General features: G+C 34.7%; 1 protein-coding gene across 1 annotated transcript; it reads right to left on the reverse strand.

Annotated features, from left to right (window-relative positions):
• Nucleotides 1–10,577: 10,577 nt before the first annotated feature.
• LOC146726082 (uncharacterized) lies at nucleotides 10,578–17,858 on the reverse strand. The gene has a single exon (XM_085496284.1). The coding sequence runs from the start codon at nucleotides 17,856–17,858 to the stop codon at nucleotides 10,578–10,580; it is 7,281 nt and encodes a 2,426-aa protein (XP_085352410.1).
• Between the last annotated feature and the right edge of the window lie 29 nt (nucleotides 17,859–17,887).

Genomic DNA, 17,887 nt, shown 5'->3' on the forward strand with positions numbered 1-17,887 from the left:
TTGGCAGCCATCTTGGATTTAGTAAAAAGTGAAAGTACGCTATAACTTATGAACAATTTGCCAGATTTAAACCAAAGTTGGCATACAACATCCCTTCAATAAGATGATCATGTGTTCATAAAAATATTTCCCATGATTCAAGTGGTTTTGGCGGCCATATTGAATTTATCAAAAAATTGCAAAAAACCTCAAAAAATTATCTTCTTAAAAACTGCTTGTTTGTTTGACAATCAATTTAGCATATAGTATCTCTGTTGATAGCTCTACAAAGTTACTGTAGCATATTTTCGAAAAATGGCTTCTTTTGGCAGCCATCTTGGATTTAGTAAAAAGTGAAAGTACACTATAACTTATGAACGATTTGCCAGATTTAAACAAAACTTGGCATACAACATCCGCTCAATGAGATGATTATGTGTTCATGGAAATATTTCCCATGATTCAAGTGGTTTTGGCGGCCATGTTGAATTTATCACAAAAATTCAAAAAACCTCAAAAAATTATCTTGTTAAAAACTGCTTGCTTGTTTGAAAAACAATTCGGCATATAGTATCTCTGTTGATAGCTTCACAAAGTGACTGAAGCAGATTTTTGAAAAATGGCTTCCTTTGGCAGCCATCTTGGATTTAGTAAAAAGTGAAAGTACGCTATAACTCATGAACAATTTGCCAGATTTAAACCAAAGTTGGCATACAACATCCCTTCAATAAGATGATTATGTGTTCATAAAAATATTTCCCATGATTCAAGTGGTTTTGGGCGGCCATATTGAATTTATCAAAAAATTGCAAAAAACCTCAAAAAATTATCTTCTTAAAAACAGCTTGTTTGTTTGACAATCAATTTAGCATATAGTATCTCTGTTGATAGCTCTACAAAGTTACTGAAGTAGACTTTTAAAAATGGCTTCCTTTGGCAGCCATCTTGGATTTAGTAAAAGAGAAAAAGTTCTATAACTCATGAACTATTTGTCCTTGCATTAAGTTTATCACATTCCTGTGAAATCAAATCCATATGTTGTGTAGTTTGTCTGCTATCTTGCATTCTAGACATGAAACGTTCGTCAAATAATCACATCGAGCAAGTGCAATTTGTCATGAGCCACGCAGGCTCGAAACCCGTCATCGCTGCTATGCAGCTATATTTATTATTATTATTATTATTATTTTTCCGCCGTTTTTTGTAACCGCTGTAACTTGAAAAATAATGCTGCGATTGATTTGCTATTTTGCATGCTGATAAAGGGCAATGAGTTGTGGTTCATATCCCAAAACCAGCTATGTAGATCACATGACCTGGCCGCCATCTTAGGTAGAACACAAACCGGAAGTGCTCAATTGCACCACTTTCTGAGGGTCTAGGAACTTCCGGTTTTTTTGTGTGGCATCATTGGCTCATGTCTAGCAAATATCAGCAATAAAATCTTTAGCGGTCATGTGATCTTGGCCGCCATATTGGATTTTCCGAAAATTGACAAAAAACTTTTAAAATCTTCTTCTCAAAAATGGCTCATTCATGTGATTATACATTTGCTTTGCAGCACCTATGGCCATAGCTCTACAAAGTGACTGAAGCAGATTTTTGAAAAATGGCTTTCTTTGGCAGCCATCTTGGATTTAGTGAAAAGTGAAATTACGCTATAACTTATGAACAATTTGCCAGATTTAAACAAAACTTGGCATACAACATCCGTTCAATAAGATGATTATGTGTTCATGAAAATATTTCCCATGATTCAAGTGGTTTTGGCGGCCATTTTGAATTTATCACAAAAATGCCAAAAAACTCAAAAAATTATCTTCTTAAAAACTTCTTGCTTGTTTGAAAAACAATTCGGCATATAGTATCTCTGTTGATAGCTTCACAAAGTGACTGAAGCAGATTTTTGAAAAATGGCTTCCTTTGGCAGCCATCTTGGATTTAGTAAAAAGTGAAAGTACGCTATAACTCATGAACAATTTGCCAGATTTAAACAAAACTTGGCATACAACATCAGTTCAATAAGATGATTATGTGTTCATAAAAATATTTCCCATGATTCAAGTGGTTTTGGCGGCCATATTGAATTTATCAAAAAATTGCAAAAAACCTCAAAAAATTATCTTCTTAAAAACTGCTTGTTTGTTTGACAATCAATTTAGCATATAGTATCTCTGTTGATAGCTCTACAAAGTTACTGTAGAAGATTTTCGAAAAATGGCTTCTTTTGGCAGCCATCTTGGATTTAGTAAAAAGTGAAAGTACTCTATAACTTATGAACCATTTGCCAGATTTAAACAAAACTTGGCATACAACATCCGCTCAATGAGATGATTATGTGTTCATGGAAATATTTCCCATGATTCAAGTGGTTTTGGCGGCCATGTTGAATTTATCACAAAAATTCAAAAAACCTCAAAAAATTATCTTGTTAAAAACTGCTTCCTTGTTTGAAAAGCAATTCAGCATATAGTATCTCTGTCGATAGCTCTACAAAGTTACTGAAGCAGATTTTCGAAAAATGGCTTCCTTTGGCAGCCATCTTGGATTTAGTAAAAAGTGAAAGCACGCTATAACTTATGAACAATTTGCCAGATTTAAACTAAACTTGGCATACAACATCCGCTCAATGAGCTGATTATGTGTTCATGGAAATATTTCCCATGATTCAAGTGGTTTTGGCGGCCATGTTGAATTTATCACAAAAATTCAAAAAACCTCAAAAAAATATCTTGTTAAAAACTGCTTGCTTGTTTGAAAAGCAATTTAGCTTATAGTATCTCTGTTGATAGCTCTACAAAGTTACTGAAGTAGATTTTTAAAAATGGCTTCCTTTGGCAGCCATCTTGGATTTAGTAAAAGAGAAAAAGTTCTATAACTCATGAACTATTTGTCCTTGCATTAAGTTTATCATATTCCTGTGAAATCAAATCCATATGTTGTGTAGTTTGTCTGCTATCTTGCATTCTAGACATGAAACGTTCGTCAAATAATCACATCGAGCAAGTGCAATTTGTCATGAGCCACGCAGGCTCGAAACCCGTCATCGCTGCTATGCAGCTATATTTAGGCTTTCAAGTCCCTTCAGGCTTGAAAGCCTATTGTTTTTGTTATGTTTATTATTATTATTATTATTATTATTATTATTATTATTATTATTATTATTATTATTATTCTTCCGCCAACTTCAAACGACTTCTTCTCTGAAACGGCTGGACCGTTTTGCCTGAAAATTTGTATATACCTTCTACATGTCATGCCATTAAAAGTGACTGAAACAGATTTTCGATTAGTCACGTGGTTCGGCCGCCATCTTGAAACTCATTAAATATGCATGTCTCTTGTATCTCAAAAACTATTGCATGTACAAACATGGAACTAACGGTATATTGAAGGCAACGGACAAGAGAATTGGCCAAAATATTCGTTGACCATATATGGTCATAGAACTCATTAAATATGCATGTCTCTTATATCTCAAGCACTATTGCATGTACAAACGTGAAACTGACGCTATATTGAAGGAAATGGTCACGAGAATGAGCCAACATATTCGTTGACCATATAAGGTCATATACCGCATTAAATATGCATACCTATAATATCTCAGGCACTATTGCACATACAGACATGGAACCATTGCTATATTGAAGGCTTTGGACAAGAGAAATTGTCAACGTGTTTCATGACCATATATGGTCATATAACTCATTAAATATGCATGTCTCCAATATCTCAAGCACTATTGCATGTACAAACATGGAACTAACAGTATACCGAAGGCAATGGACAAGAAAATTGACCAACATATTCGTTGACCATATATGGTCATAGAACTCATTAAATATGCATGTCTCCAGTGTCTCAAGCACCATTGCAAGTATAAACATGGTACCAATGATATATTGAAGGCAATGGACAAGAAAATTGGCCAACATATCCGTTGACCATATATGGTCATAGAACTCATTAAATATGCATGTCTCGAATATCTCAAGCGCTATTCCATGTACAAACATGGAACAAACACTATATTGAAGGAAATAGAAAAGAGAATTGGCAAACATATCCGTTGACCATATATGGTCATAGATCTCATTAAATATGCATGTCTCTAATATTTCAAGCAGTATTGCATGTACAGACAGGGTACCAACGCTATATTGAAGGCAATGGAAAGAGAATTGGCCAACATATCCGTTGACCATATATGGTCATAGAACTCATTGAATATGCATATATACAATATCTTGAGCACTATTGAAGTTAGAGACATAGAAATAGCGCTATAATGAAGGCATTGGGCCAGAACGTCATGTAACCTACACGTATATACATTGCACAAATCAAATCTTCAAACTTTTTTTTCCAAATTTAATAGTGTTATGGTCCCTTTTCTTGAAAGCCGTTAATAGCTGCTCTGCAGCTATATTTATTATTATTATTTTTCCGCCGCTTTTTGTAACCACTGTAACTTGAAAAATAATGCTGCGATTGACTTGCCATTTCGCATTCTGATAAAGGACCATGAGTTGTGGTGCATACCCCAAAACCAGCTATGTAGGTCACATGACCTGGCCGCCATCTTAGGTAGAACACAGACCGGAAGTACTCAATTGCACCACTTTCTGAGGGTCTAGGAACTTCCGGTTTTTTTGTGTGGCATCATTGGCTCATGTCTAGCAAATATCAGCAATAAAAACTTTAGCGGTCATGTGACCTTGGCCGCCATATTGGATTTTCCGAAAATTGACAAGAAACTTTTAAAATCTTCTTCTCAAAAATGGCTCATTCATGTGATTATACATTTGCTTTGCAGCACCTATGGCCATAGCTCTACAAAGTGACTGAAGCAGATTTTTGAAAAATGGCTTCCTTTGGCAGCCATCTTGGATTTAATAAAAAGTGAAAGTACGCTATAACTCATGAACAATTTGCCAGATTTAAACCAAAGTTGGCATACAACATCCCTTCAATAAGATGATTATGTGTTCATAAAAATATTTCCCATGATTCAAGTGGTTTTGGCGGCCATAATGAATTTATCAAAAAATTGCAAAAAACCTCAAAAAATTATCTTCTTAAAAACTGCTTGTTTGTTTGACAATCAATTTAGCATATAGTATCTCTGTTGATAGCTCTACAAAGTTACGGAAGCAGATTTTTGAAAAATGGCTTTCTTTGGCAGCCATCTTGGATTTAGTGAAAAGTGAAATTACGCTATAACTTATGAACAATTTGCCAGATTTAAACAAAACTTGGCATACAACATCCGTTCAATAAGATAATTATGTGTTCATGAAAATATTTCCCATGATTCAAGTGGTTTTGGCGGCCATGTTGAATTTATCACAAAAATGCCAAAAACCTCAAGAAATTATTATCTTAAAAACTGCTTGCTTGTTTGACAATCTATTTAGCATATAGTATCTCTGTTGATAGCTCTACAAAGTTACTGAAGCCGATTTTCGAAAAATGGCTTCCTTTGGCAGCCATCTTGGATTTAGTAAAAAAGTGAAAGTACGCTATAACTTATGAACGATTTGCCAGATTTAAACAAAACTTGGCATACAACATCCGCTTAATGAGATGATTATGTGTTCATGAAAATATTTCCCATGATTCAAGTGGTTTTGGCGGCCATGTTGAATTTATCACAAAAATTCAAAAAACCTCAAAAAATTATCTTGTTAAAAACTGCTTCCTTGTTTGAAAAGCAATTTAGCATATAGTATCTCTGTTGATAGCTCTACAAAGTTACTAAAGTAGATTATCGAAAAATGGCTTCCTTTGGCAGCCATTTTGGATTATTTCGAAAGTGAAAGTACGCTATAACTCATGAACAATTAGCCCGATTGAAACTAAAGTTGGCATAAAACATGTGTTCAATAAGATGATTATGTGTTCATGAAAATATTTCCCATGATTCAAGTGTTTTTGGCGGCCATGTTGAATTTATCACAAAAATGAAAAAAACCTCAAAAAATTATCTTCTTAAAAACTGCTTGCTTGTTTGAAAAGCAATTCAGCATATAGTATCTCTGTTGAAAGCTCTACAAAGTTACTGAAGCAGATTTTTGAAAAATGGCTTCATTTGGCAGCCATATTGGATTTAGTAAAAAGTGAAATTATGCTATAACTTATGAACAATTTGCCAGATTTAAACAAAACTTGGCATACAACATCCGCTCAATAAGATGATTATGTGTTCATGAAAATATTTCCCATGATTCAAGTGGTTTTGGTGGCCATGTTGAATTTATCACAAAAATGAAAAAAACCTCAAAAAATTATCTTCTTAAAAACTGCTTGCTTGTTTGAAAAGCAATTCAGCATATAGTATCTCTGTTGAAAGCTCTACAAAGTTACTGAAGCAGATTTTCGAAAAATGGCTTCCTTTGGCAGCCATCTTGGATTTAGTAAAAGAGAAAAAGTTCTATAACTCATGAACTATTTGCCAGACTGATACAAAATTCGGTATGTGGAATTCTTGCATTAAGTTTAACATATTCCTGTGAAATCAAATCCATATATTGTGTAGTTTGTCTGCCATCTTGCATTTAGTTAAAACAACAAAGCTTCCTAAAACTATTGTTACGACATATAGCATGTAGTGAGTTGATCATGTTCGTGAATTTAATGTCAACTAGAAATGCCCTACAGCATATGAATGAAATACTATTTATACGATTTTTTTGCATATTTTATCCTTATATATTTATAACGTCTCGAATGTACTTTTAATGATGATGATATGAAAATAACGAAAATAATCATTTTTATTAACCAAAAGTATCACAGAATAAGGACTGTCATTCCCAGTGGATATATAGATATATTTGCAAACATGTTAGTCAACAGTATATTATTCATTAAGTGTGCCTGAACCTAATGTTATGAAAACCATTGTATATAGAGAAGGGAGATTGAAAATAAATATGGCACAATATGTGGGAAACCGATTAGATGGATATGGTTATGTGGTTCATCAAATATGCACAATTATAATATCCTGAATAGTTTTTAGTATGCATATGCATCTATTGGCATAATTGTGTCATGCATTCATTGTGTTTGTCAAGCCAGGGTACAGTACTATAAGAAACATTTGCTTCGGAGATTCCATAACATATAACTGAGTAAATCACTTAGTTTTGTTATTTCAATAATGAGTCATTTATTTTGCAACATCAATAACAATATGTACAAAAACTATTACATGTGGTTTAGGGTATATATAATACAGTCATCTAAATAAGCAAATGACATTATATATCAGTAAAGAAGTTCATTAGCTAAGTTCGTAATGTGAAACAAAAAGAAACTGGTTTTCAAAATCTAATGGAAAATTAAAATTATAGTGAAATCATGTATATTAAACAACACTAGAATATATCTACAGTTACATGATTATAAAATCAATACAGTGCAGATGATGCGGTATTCATTGTCTTTCTTAGATAACTATGTCTATCATGTCAGATTTCGTGTTTTTAACGTTCTGATGTATACATACGCACAAATAATTTTTTTACTGACACTATAATAGACGCTCCTAGTACTTCACTAACTATATAATATATGGTTACATATTCAGAATATATATGGCAAATATGAGTGCACAAATTCAGAGAACGCATGCTCGGATTTCTTCTGTGAAAATATGTTTAACATAACATTGAGAAACAACAAGGCTACAGGATTAAAAATGAATCTTTACATTTCGTTGCTTTGAAGACATTGTTCTAACCATATTAAAGTTTCATTTATTTTACCTATATATATTGTGTATTTCTGATAATAATTCGGCTAAAAGAAATAAGGACTAATTTACAACCCAGAAAAACGATAACTAAAGTACTCAAAATAGTTTAGGGGACACTGAAATAGCCTGATTCAAACATGATTTCTTTTTTTCCAGTTAGAACTACAATAAATCAGATCAAAATGCATGTTATGATAGCACATTCCACAGGAATGAAAATTATAAAAAATGAATGTATTATAATTGGTGATACAACAATGTACAACACATACACGATAATATGAACAGTTTATCCATCACATGACAGTAAATTCTATGAATAGTTAATTGGGTTCATATTAAATGAATACCAAATTGATCCAATTAGAATGTTTTGTCCAGTATTGTTGTTGTTGGCCCCCGTCCGTCTAGGAAGATGATGGGTTGCGCTGTGGTGGCTGTAGAGCTCAATCCTTGAGTGACAGTCCCCGCAGAATAAAACTGAGTTGTCGAGTGAGCTGGTAGATGCTTCACTCCTCAGTCACTTCTATCACTGTCTTCCGTGTCTGTCCTCCTCCACGCCCTGGATGCCCATGCTGACTGCTTGTCTCCATGCTGAGCAGTCATCGACTGTTATCTCCCATGACTGTCTGTCTATGTGAGTAGCCTTGGGGTCTCTTTTACAAAACCAAAGGCGTGGCCGACCAACTGGGCATGCTCCTTCTTCTAGTTGACCATACAACAAGTTCTTTGAAAGACGTCCCTTGTCCATACGAGCATTTATCTGCATCAAGGGACAGGTTCTGAGAGATGTTTGAGCCCAAGTATCTCAAGTTGTCGACCACAGCCAACTGCGAGACATCGATTTGAATGGAGGGTGCTATTTGAGGGTCCTTTTCCATTACCTCTGTCTTTTTTAATGCTGATTGTGAGCGCGAACCCTTTGCAGGCTTTAGAGACGCGATCCACAAGTTGTTGAAGACTGTCGTGGGTGTGACTCGCAAGAGCAGCATCATCAGCAAACAACATTTCTCTGAGAGGAACACATGTGATCTTGGACTTAGCCCGGAGCCGAGACCAGTTGAAGAGTTTTCCATCGTGCCTGGTGTGGATGTTGACATTGTCAGATGAAGAGTCAAAGGCATAGTACAGAAGGAGAAAGAAGAAGATCCTGAAGAGTCTGGAGCGAGCATGCATCCTTGCTTAACACCGCTGCAAATGTCGAATGGTTCAGATGAATCCTCGTCGAAGCTGACAGTGCCTTTCATGTCTGTATGGAAAGACTTGATGAGGCTTAGAAGCTTTGGTGGGCAGCCTATGCGCTGAAGAAGACTGAATAAGCCACAGCGACTTACCAGGTTGAAGGTTGGTAAGGTCAACGAAAGCCAAGTATAAAGGTTGTCGCTTTTCACTGCACTTTTCCTGGAGTTGTCTGACAGAAAAGATCATGTCTATGGTGGAGGAACCTGAACTAAAACCACATTGTGATTCTGGATATACTCGTTCTGCAAGGGAACCAGTATTGACATCGGCAATATGTGACATCAAGTGCATGTGGCTCGGTTTACCATTCTAAACTTCTACAGCATATATTCGTTGTCCAGCAGGCTTATATGTTATATGGAGAGGGGAGACATTAATCAACTTGTATCATAATGCTGTCATCACATTAAGTGATTATACTATTCTACTGTGGTATCGATGAAGTATTCATCAGTCTGTATGAAATGATATTTCGATCACATCATCCATGAGATCATTGACTTGGTTTGGTCATTCACTTTGGTATGATTTATGTTCCAAAGGCGCTGAATTTGACATTGATGGCCATAGTTTGGCTGTTAAAACCTGTGACAAGATGGTATCACTCTCATCTAAAGTTGTCACAAATGGGTGGCTTAACCTTAGTCATTTCTGTGCTGTTGAAAAGTTTTGAAAAATATAGGTGTCACAGTTATTATTAGTCCACTTCCATGCTCAAATTATTAATGACGTGGTGTCATGCTTATAGAATGTGTGACAACATAACATGCATTTCGAGCAGGTTTATGATAAACTTTTCAATTTCATTGCTACATTAAATTTTCCTATATTGGAACCCAAACCAAACATGTAAGGTTGTGTGAATATAACAGTTACATAACATTAAACAATATATAATTTCAGAAGCTAGTGTTTCCTAGTTTGTTTTGAGTAGTATAGATAAATTATATTTGTATTGGGAGGGGGCACTTGATGGATACTGTGTGAATAATTGAAATTATAAATGATGTTTTAAAGTAAAGTTGCAATTACGTTACTGCTTTCCTGAAATTATTAGACCTCACAATATAGATTATATATTCAAAGTCCTTAATTACATTATATATCTTGCATAACGACCTATACTAAGCACGTTTAAACAATGACATCATGGTGGGCAACATCATTACATTGATCAGCAAAACAATTTAACACAAAATGGATACAATAAATAAATGTCACGTAACTGCAACTATCTCCTCTGTTAAAAAAAACATTCAAAATTATTTTTTGTTATAAAAAATAAGTTAGCGAAATATCCATGTCAGTAAGTGCCCCCTCCCAATCCTATAATGAGTGAAGTGGAGTGGAGTGGGTGGGCGTGTCCCTTAGTTTTACTTTCACGCCCTGTAATGCTATTCGCGCAGTAAACGTAGGGAGAGAATCTGAATATCTAAATACATTGGAATATTTTTCCCTATAATAGACTCATCACTTAAGTGTAATTCTAGCATTCCAGTTGTAGCAATGTTGACATCCATATGAAGGTAGGAAATTGGAATTTCAATAATAATAATAAGTCCAGGTTGAGTGTACCAAAATATTGATACTTTCAGAACTGAATAATCACAGCATCATGAAACCCATAATATGTTTGTATAACTTCAACATTAAGAATGTCAGCGTTTTTAATGTATACATGGTCAATCAACGTTCCACTTTCTGTAGTTGGTAAGGCTACACATTGTTTGAATCCTTGCTTTTCCAAAATGTTCTGCACACTGGAAGACACAAGTATATTTTCGTTGAAATCACCAATAATAATGTTACTTGCAGATATTTTACTCATTTCACTAACCAGACACAATAGGTTTTCTCTAAACACATCAGCTTTATATGACCGCGGTCTATATATAACAGCTACTGACACACATAAGTCTTTCACATAAAAAGCTAAGTACTCCAAATTAGACACATGTAGCTTGAGGAATTCAGTACTTTTATGAATGCTAGAATAAACTGCTACACCTCCATGTGCCTGTTGTTTCAAATCTGATGTTATCTCATTAGATGTATCATAAGATAATGACCGTGGTTTGTGATGAAAATCAAAATCTTTTAATTCTAATTCACTATATTGTTGCCCATCCAGTAGCCAGGTTTCTGTCAAACACATAAAATCAACATTAACAAGTCTTTTATCGCATTTGATGTCTTCAAAATGAGATAATAATCCTTCAACATTGTATAGCAAGATAGTACATTGGCAAACCCTGTCTGACACTGATTTTGACGTCAAGTATTTTGGCATGCTTAATAGAGCTGATTCAATCTTTTCATTGCAATACATACTCGATTCCTTGAAATCTTGAATAATAAGGCCATCTAATGACTTAACTCTACTCAAGGCTACATAAGCTTGCCCTGGAGAAAATATTTTATTCAATGATACTACAGCTTTCTCTACTGTTAATCCTTGTACTTTGTGTATAGTGCATGCATAAGCTAGCTTTAATGGATATTGTCTTCTAATGCCTCCACCATTGTTTACTCTGTCCTCTGATGGTTTTATAGGTGTGCTATTTGGTGATAATACAGAGAAGCTTCCAGATTTACTGCGTAGTTTAGTACCAACCTTCACGTTATCAAACACTACATATATACAGGATGGAAATATGTTATTGTCTTCAAAAGAAATATGTGCAATTTTGCCAAAAACACCATTTACTAGACCATCAGATACATCAATGTTTTTAATTAACATCACACGAGCATTTATAGCCAAAGTAACCGTCTTTGCCAAGTTTGTATTGTAGACTTTGACATAGTTCCTCTCTCTCTGTTCTAGTTTTTTAGTTTTAGTATTTCTAGAAAAGTCTTGAGCATTAATACATATGGGGTTTGAACATGTTAAATGAAGCATGTTTATATTACATAGATCCACATCTTTATTTGTTGCAAATATATGCATACCATTGTACTCTTCACCAGTTTCACACAGACGAAACATGTTCACAACATTTGCTGGTAATTCATCAGATTTTCTTCGTGTTCTGACGCTATTTAATGCCTCAGCAAACTGTTGATCTTGCTGCCTTACTACATCTGTTAATTCAGCAATGGCGAAATAATCATTCCACAGATCCATGCCTTCGCTACTAACATATAAAGCTTTTCCTTTTACAGGTGGTAATTGATAAAAATCGCCTACAGCAATCACAGAAACATTTCCAAATGGTGAATAGTCACCAGTCTGTTTGATTTGCCTTAATCTCCCATGTATATAACAAAGCAACTTCTTGTCAACCATTGAAATTTCATCAATAATAAGAATCTGCAGACTACTTAGTTTGGAACGAATGGTGGTTAATGTATCTTGTCCTAGTGGTTGATATGGCAATTTGGCATCAACTGCTATTGAGAAAGTACTATGGACAGTGGTTGCATTTATGTTGAACGCAGCTACACCGGTCGGTGCTGTCAACAGAACAGAAATATCATCTGGATTTGGTAGAATACGAGCAAGAATTCTTGAAGCCTCATAATACACAGCTTTGATAACATGAGATTTTCCTGTTCCTGCTCCTCCACTTAAGAACATGTGAAATGGTGCAACATTCTTGCCATTAGCTTTATCTAAACACCATTGTCGAACAGTGTAAAATATATCACGCTGTTTATCATTAAGTGATCTCATCAATATTTTAGCCTCATCTTTGGACATTCCACACTGACTATATACTTCTTTACAAACGTCTTTTTTATCTTTGTGCAACAAGTCTGGAATTGAATCTTCACTTTCTGATTCATTAGATACCGAATTCGTACTAACTGATTCTAAACATTCTAATCTTTCCTTCTCGGACTCTGGATGAATTTGTGCCCATGCATCTTCTAAAAGAGGGCATGACTCAAGCATTTGCTCAGCTGCATCAATAACATCAACATCTTTCTCAAACATTGCTTTATTTCTGTCAACTATAGATTTAACTCTTTCAGGCCAATTGTTCTTGTATTTCACAGCACCAGTTTGATAAAACTCTTCAAATGAATGGAATTGTTTAGGTTTCAACTGGCATTCAGCCCTGTATGGTAGAAAAAGTTGCAATATACTTTGATAATGCTTCTCTGGTTGCTTAGTTACTGAAAATCTTGCATATCTAACAACTGCAGGATCAGTTCTTGTTCTCTTTTGCATAAAACCTAGACCATTATTAAGTTTAATAACTTTATTGTTATCAATATTTCTTTTTCTTTCTACCTCTGATGTAGGTACAATTCTGTATTCAGAAGCAAAACTTGCAAGACACATGGTATTAATTTCATTTGGTCTATTCTTATAACGATCAAGCATACTTGTCATCCAAATGTTTTCATTGTTGAGATCTCCGCCTTTACTCATGCTCTTTAAAATTGCTAGTGGAAGACTCATTTTAATTGGAGTATCGCCTGTAGGAATAAATTGTACTTTTCTTGAGCATTCTTTTAACCTTAAATTACAAACTCTGTATACAGCCTCCTGAGCACTCAACTCACGGTTGTGAAGATATACACCTCCAATTTTTTTCATTGCAAGTTTTGCATCCATATTCCCTTCTTTTGATGCTTCCCTCTGTGCATGATCTAACAACAATCCCATTTCTCGTTCTGCTTTTGAAATGTAGCTAATAATGTACACAACACAACTGTAGGCATCCACAATATATTGTATGTCCATATTTGCATTCCAGCATCTCAGAAGATCTTTGTTATATTGATTTACCCAAACATCAGAAGGTTGGCGTTTTAAAACTATGCTTGTTTTCTTTGTCAACACGCTAGACGCTTTCTCAAAGTTTTCTTGGGTTAATTCAATGTACGCAAACAAGGATGAAACAGATGTGAAGTTCTTTTCAGAATTGAGTAGTATATTCCAGATTTTTGTCAGAATTGCCATGGCTGTATCTTTAGTCATCTCATTTTGTTGGTCTGTTTCTTGATATTCTGATTCACTATCAACATAATTCTGTATGACATCACCAGTTTCAATTGTTTTCTCTTCTTTGTCATTAGATTTGTCTCCATCAGTTCGAGCAATAAAGGTTTTTCCTGAAGGTGGGCGTGGGAAATTAAATCTACAAGTAGTACCAAGTTTTCTGCAAGTTTTTGAATGTCTTGTACTGTGTTTTTGTACACTATTCACAATCTCATTAAGTTCTTCATCTTGTTCCGGAGATGGCATTTCACAAGTCACATATTTGTCCACAAAAGCTGTTACTTCTTCGTCATCATCTTTATCAATAATTGGTGCATCCTTTACCCAGAAAAGACAATGTGTATGAGGAGAACCACGTTGCTGAAATTCAACACGGTAAAAATAATCTACTATTTCGCCAATAGGTGCTGCAGGTGACATTATTACCTGTTTCAAAAAAGAGTGGAATCTGTGTTCAAACATTCGAGCTGCAGTTACAGGGTTGCTTCTTAATACAGAACATTTTTCAGACCAATCAAGCTCTTCAAAACTTCGTGTATCACCTTCTTCTCGAAGAATACATTCAATTATTTCAGGCCATCTCGTGTCAGCAGATGAAAATGAACAAAACCATGTAGGTATACCAAGCTGTCTTAACATTGCAAATAAATCTTTCTGTGCACTTTGCCAAAAAGGGGGTGTTCCACGGATGGGTTTCAAAAACTTGTATCCCTCATTGTGCTTAAGAATGTCAGTCAATGATTGTGAATTTGTTAAAGTTGCAGCTGTTACAGATTGACCACCTGCTTTACCAGAACCTTTGCGTAAGGCAATAGACACATTTGAGACAACTTGTTGTACTTCTGACAAATACTGAGCATAAAATATAAAATCTGTATTTTTTGCAAATCTACCATCTGCATTCATCAAACGAGTATGCAGATATCTTGACAATGTTATTTTTTCACTGCGTTTGTCATGAAATGTTGGTGATCCTTCAGGATACAATACAGGAAAAGACTTTGCTTCATTACCCTCATCCATTAACATTTTAACTGGACTATTTCCTTCAGCAGGGGCAATACAAGATATTTCATCAGAAGGTTGATCAAGAACTTCGGGTCCAACATCCACTGGTTGAAGACATGTATCTAAAAGTAATCCATCTTTTTCTTCTTCATTGTCCTCAAAATCTCTATTTTTTTCTTCAGAATGTTTTGAGGCACTATCTTCGCTATCTGGTGTTTCAATTTCTTCTTCAATTTTTGCTAAAGGATTAACCCAATCTTTGTTAAAACAAACATCACTATACCATTTATTGTTCTTCTGCAGATATACTAATGCATTTTTTATATGAGCCTCATTCACAAAGTGATACTGATAATGGCCCTTGTATGTTAGTTTCCGCTTCAGTTTTACTTTTATCATTTGATCATCTGATTCACATCTTGGTAAAATGGATGTAGCTTTATCAATGCTAGAAGGGACACATACAACAGGTCCATGAACACCATTCTGTCCACCTTTTGGTAAAGCCAACATTTTCATAAAAGGTATGTGCAATGCCACCAAATGTTGTTCAAGGGAGTTTAAGCATTTTAATTCATCTGGAATAGGCTTCAGATTAAGATTGTTGGTAACTGCTTCACATGGAATTTTACCACTAAGGATTTTTCTTTGACAAGTAAAACAAATCCATAATTTACACTGTCCATTTTTCAAATATAAACATTCACTATCACTAGAACACACACTGCTACATTTGTGTAGATAATCTTCGGTAATACACTTATCTGCAATTAATGCAACATTTCCACTTTTTTTGGTGTACACCTCTTTTTTACAGTGAATAACTTGATTTCTGAAAAGTCGCCGATGGCATACTGCACAGACAAAATCTGGACCATTGGCAATTTCATTTCTAAACATAGCCAATACATTTCTAAAATATTGTTTCTTATTTGATTCTATTAATCTCTTGGTGGTTATTCTATTTAAAAGATCTTTTCTATGCTGTTCATTCTTTTTATATGTTGTAGTACTCCTTTCCTTCACAGCTTCTCTGTGCGACGGATTATATTTATATTTAGCAATGCTTCTAGATTTCACAGACTCCCTGTGTAATTCATCATCTTCATATTTAATAATGCTTCTAGATTTCACAGACTCCCTGTGTAATTCATCATCTTCATATTTAATAATGCTTCTAGATTTCACAGAATCCCTGTGTAATTCATCTTCTTTATATTTAGTAATGCTTCTAGTTTTTATAGACTCCCTGTGCATTTCGTCATATTTATATTTTGTAGTGCTTCTTGTCTTCACAGCTTCCCTGTGAGACTTATTATTCGCATAATGTTGAATCATGTTCTTTTTTTTTCTTTGGCAAAAACTGTTATCATTGTAATATCGCTTTTGCTCTTTCTCTAGTTTACGTTTTTTAGCCACATGTTGCCCAGTTTGTTTAGCACTTCGTTTTCTTTGAACATATTCTTTCAAACATTTAAGGTAGGCACGTCTGCCCTGAGATTTTGTAATTTTTGGTTGTTTAGTTAAAGTGTTTGGTGCATCATCTGACTCTATATTGCTATCATTTTTAAATAATTTCATTGTTGCTCCAATATTAGTTTCTGTGCTTTCTGAACGTCTTTTTTTCGTTCCAATTTTTGACACCCTGTCTTGTTCTATAATGTTGCTCTGGGAGCAGTCACACAACACATCACCAGCATGCTTGACACATTCAACCACTTCATAATGTATTTCCATAGCGTGTTTTAAGTATATTGCTTTTCCATTATTGGATACACTCTTGTTAAGCTGATAGTTGGAATATTTAATCCATTTACCTCGGCTAAATGTGCAAATATCTGTTCTTAATAGATCAGCAGCTCCAAGTATTTCAACTTCTGTTGCCCATGTTTGAGCATATTGCATACCAGATGCTATAATGTAATCATCAACAGACACATGGCCTGGTCTTAAAAAGGGGTAAAACACAGGGTTATTCTTCTTTAGATGATTTACAATGGCAAATCTGATTCGCATGTGGTTATCCTCACTTCCAGATAGTACATATGACAAAGCCCGGAAAAAACAATTACCATCCCCTTGGATAGATTTGGTTTTACATGGTTCACCCATTTCAAAATTTTCAGTATGAAACCCAAATCTTTCTCTTTCATTTTGTAAACTAAGTTCAGTGCACAATCTTTGACGCATCTCAGAGGACAAGGGTTGATATAAAAACGGTGTATGATCTGATTCAACTAACTCCACTTCATTATCTGACTGAGTTTCAGTGTCAATAACATGACACTTTTCAGCATTAACATTTATACCCGTAACTTCAAACTGTTCATTTTCATGCACATGCATGGATACAGCAAGATCACAACAATGTTTATACACCATCTCAATACTACTGAACTGGATTGCTATGCTTAATCCATCAGGTGCTACCATGCCTTTGGAATTTCTTGAATGTGAATCAAAGATCCAATAAAATCCATCATTCTTGATCACAGCAAATGCTGCTCCACCAAATATAACAAAGCATGAATTATATTCAGTTAATGATATATCAAGAGCATTGTCAAATGGTGTAAGAAATGTGTTCTCATCATCACTTTCACCAATAATACCAAATAATGAGTCACCAACACTCAAAGTAAACTGGGTGTCAAATAAATCAACTGTTTGTGGTAATTCTGTCACTAATAACAGTTCTGAATTAACAGTTGTAGACTGTTGTAAAAGGCCATACAATTCATTACCAGTTTGCAGTATTATATCCAAATCTTCCGATTCCCATGAATCTACACATTTGATTTGACTGAATATCATAGAAACTAAGCTATTTGCAACACACTGTTTTCCACTGTTATCTAGAAATTGATGATGACCTTGATGAAAGCTTCCTTGTACTGAAGTTTTTAGCATGAACTTATTACCTGTTGTCTGATCATTAA

Source organism: Saccoglossus kowalevskii, unplaced genomic scaffold (genome assembly GCF_978046115.1).
Source record: "Saccoglossus kowalevskii unplaced genomic scaffold, keSacKowa6.1 SCAFFOLD_57, whole genome shotgun sequence".
Taxonomy (NCBI): domain Eukaryota; kingdom Metazoa; phylum Hemichordata; class Enteropneusta; family Harrimaniidae; genus Saccoglossus; species Saccoglossus kowalevskii.

Coding starts and splice junctions, on each gene's coding strand:
- LOC146726082 (XM_085496284.1), bottom strand. CDS start 17,858: ATGCTAAAAACTTCAGTACAAGGAAGCTTTCATCAAGGTCATCATCAA.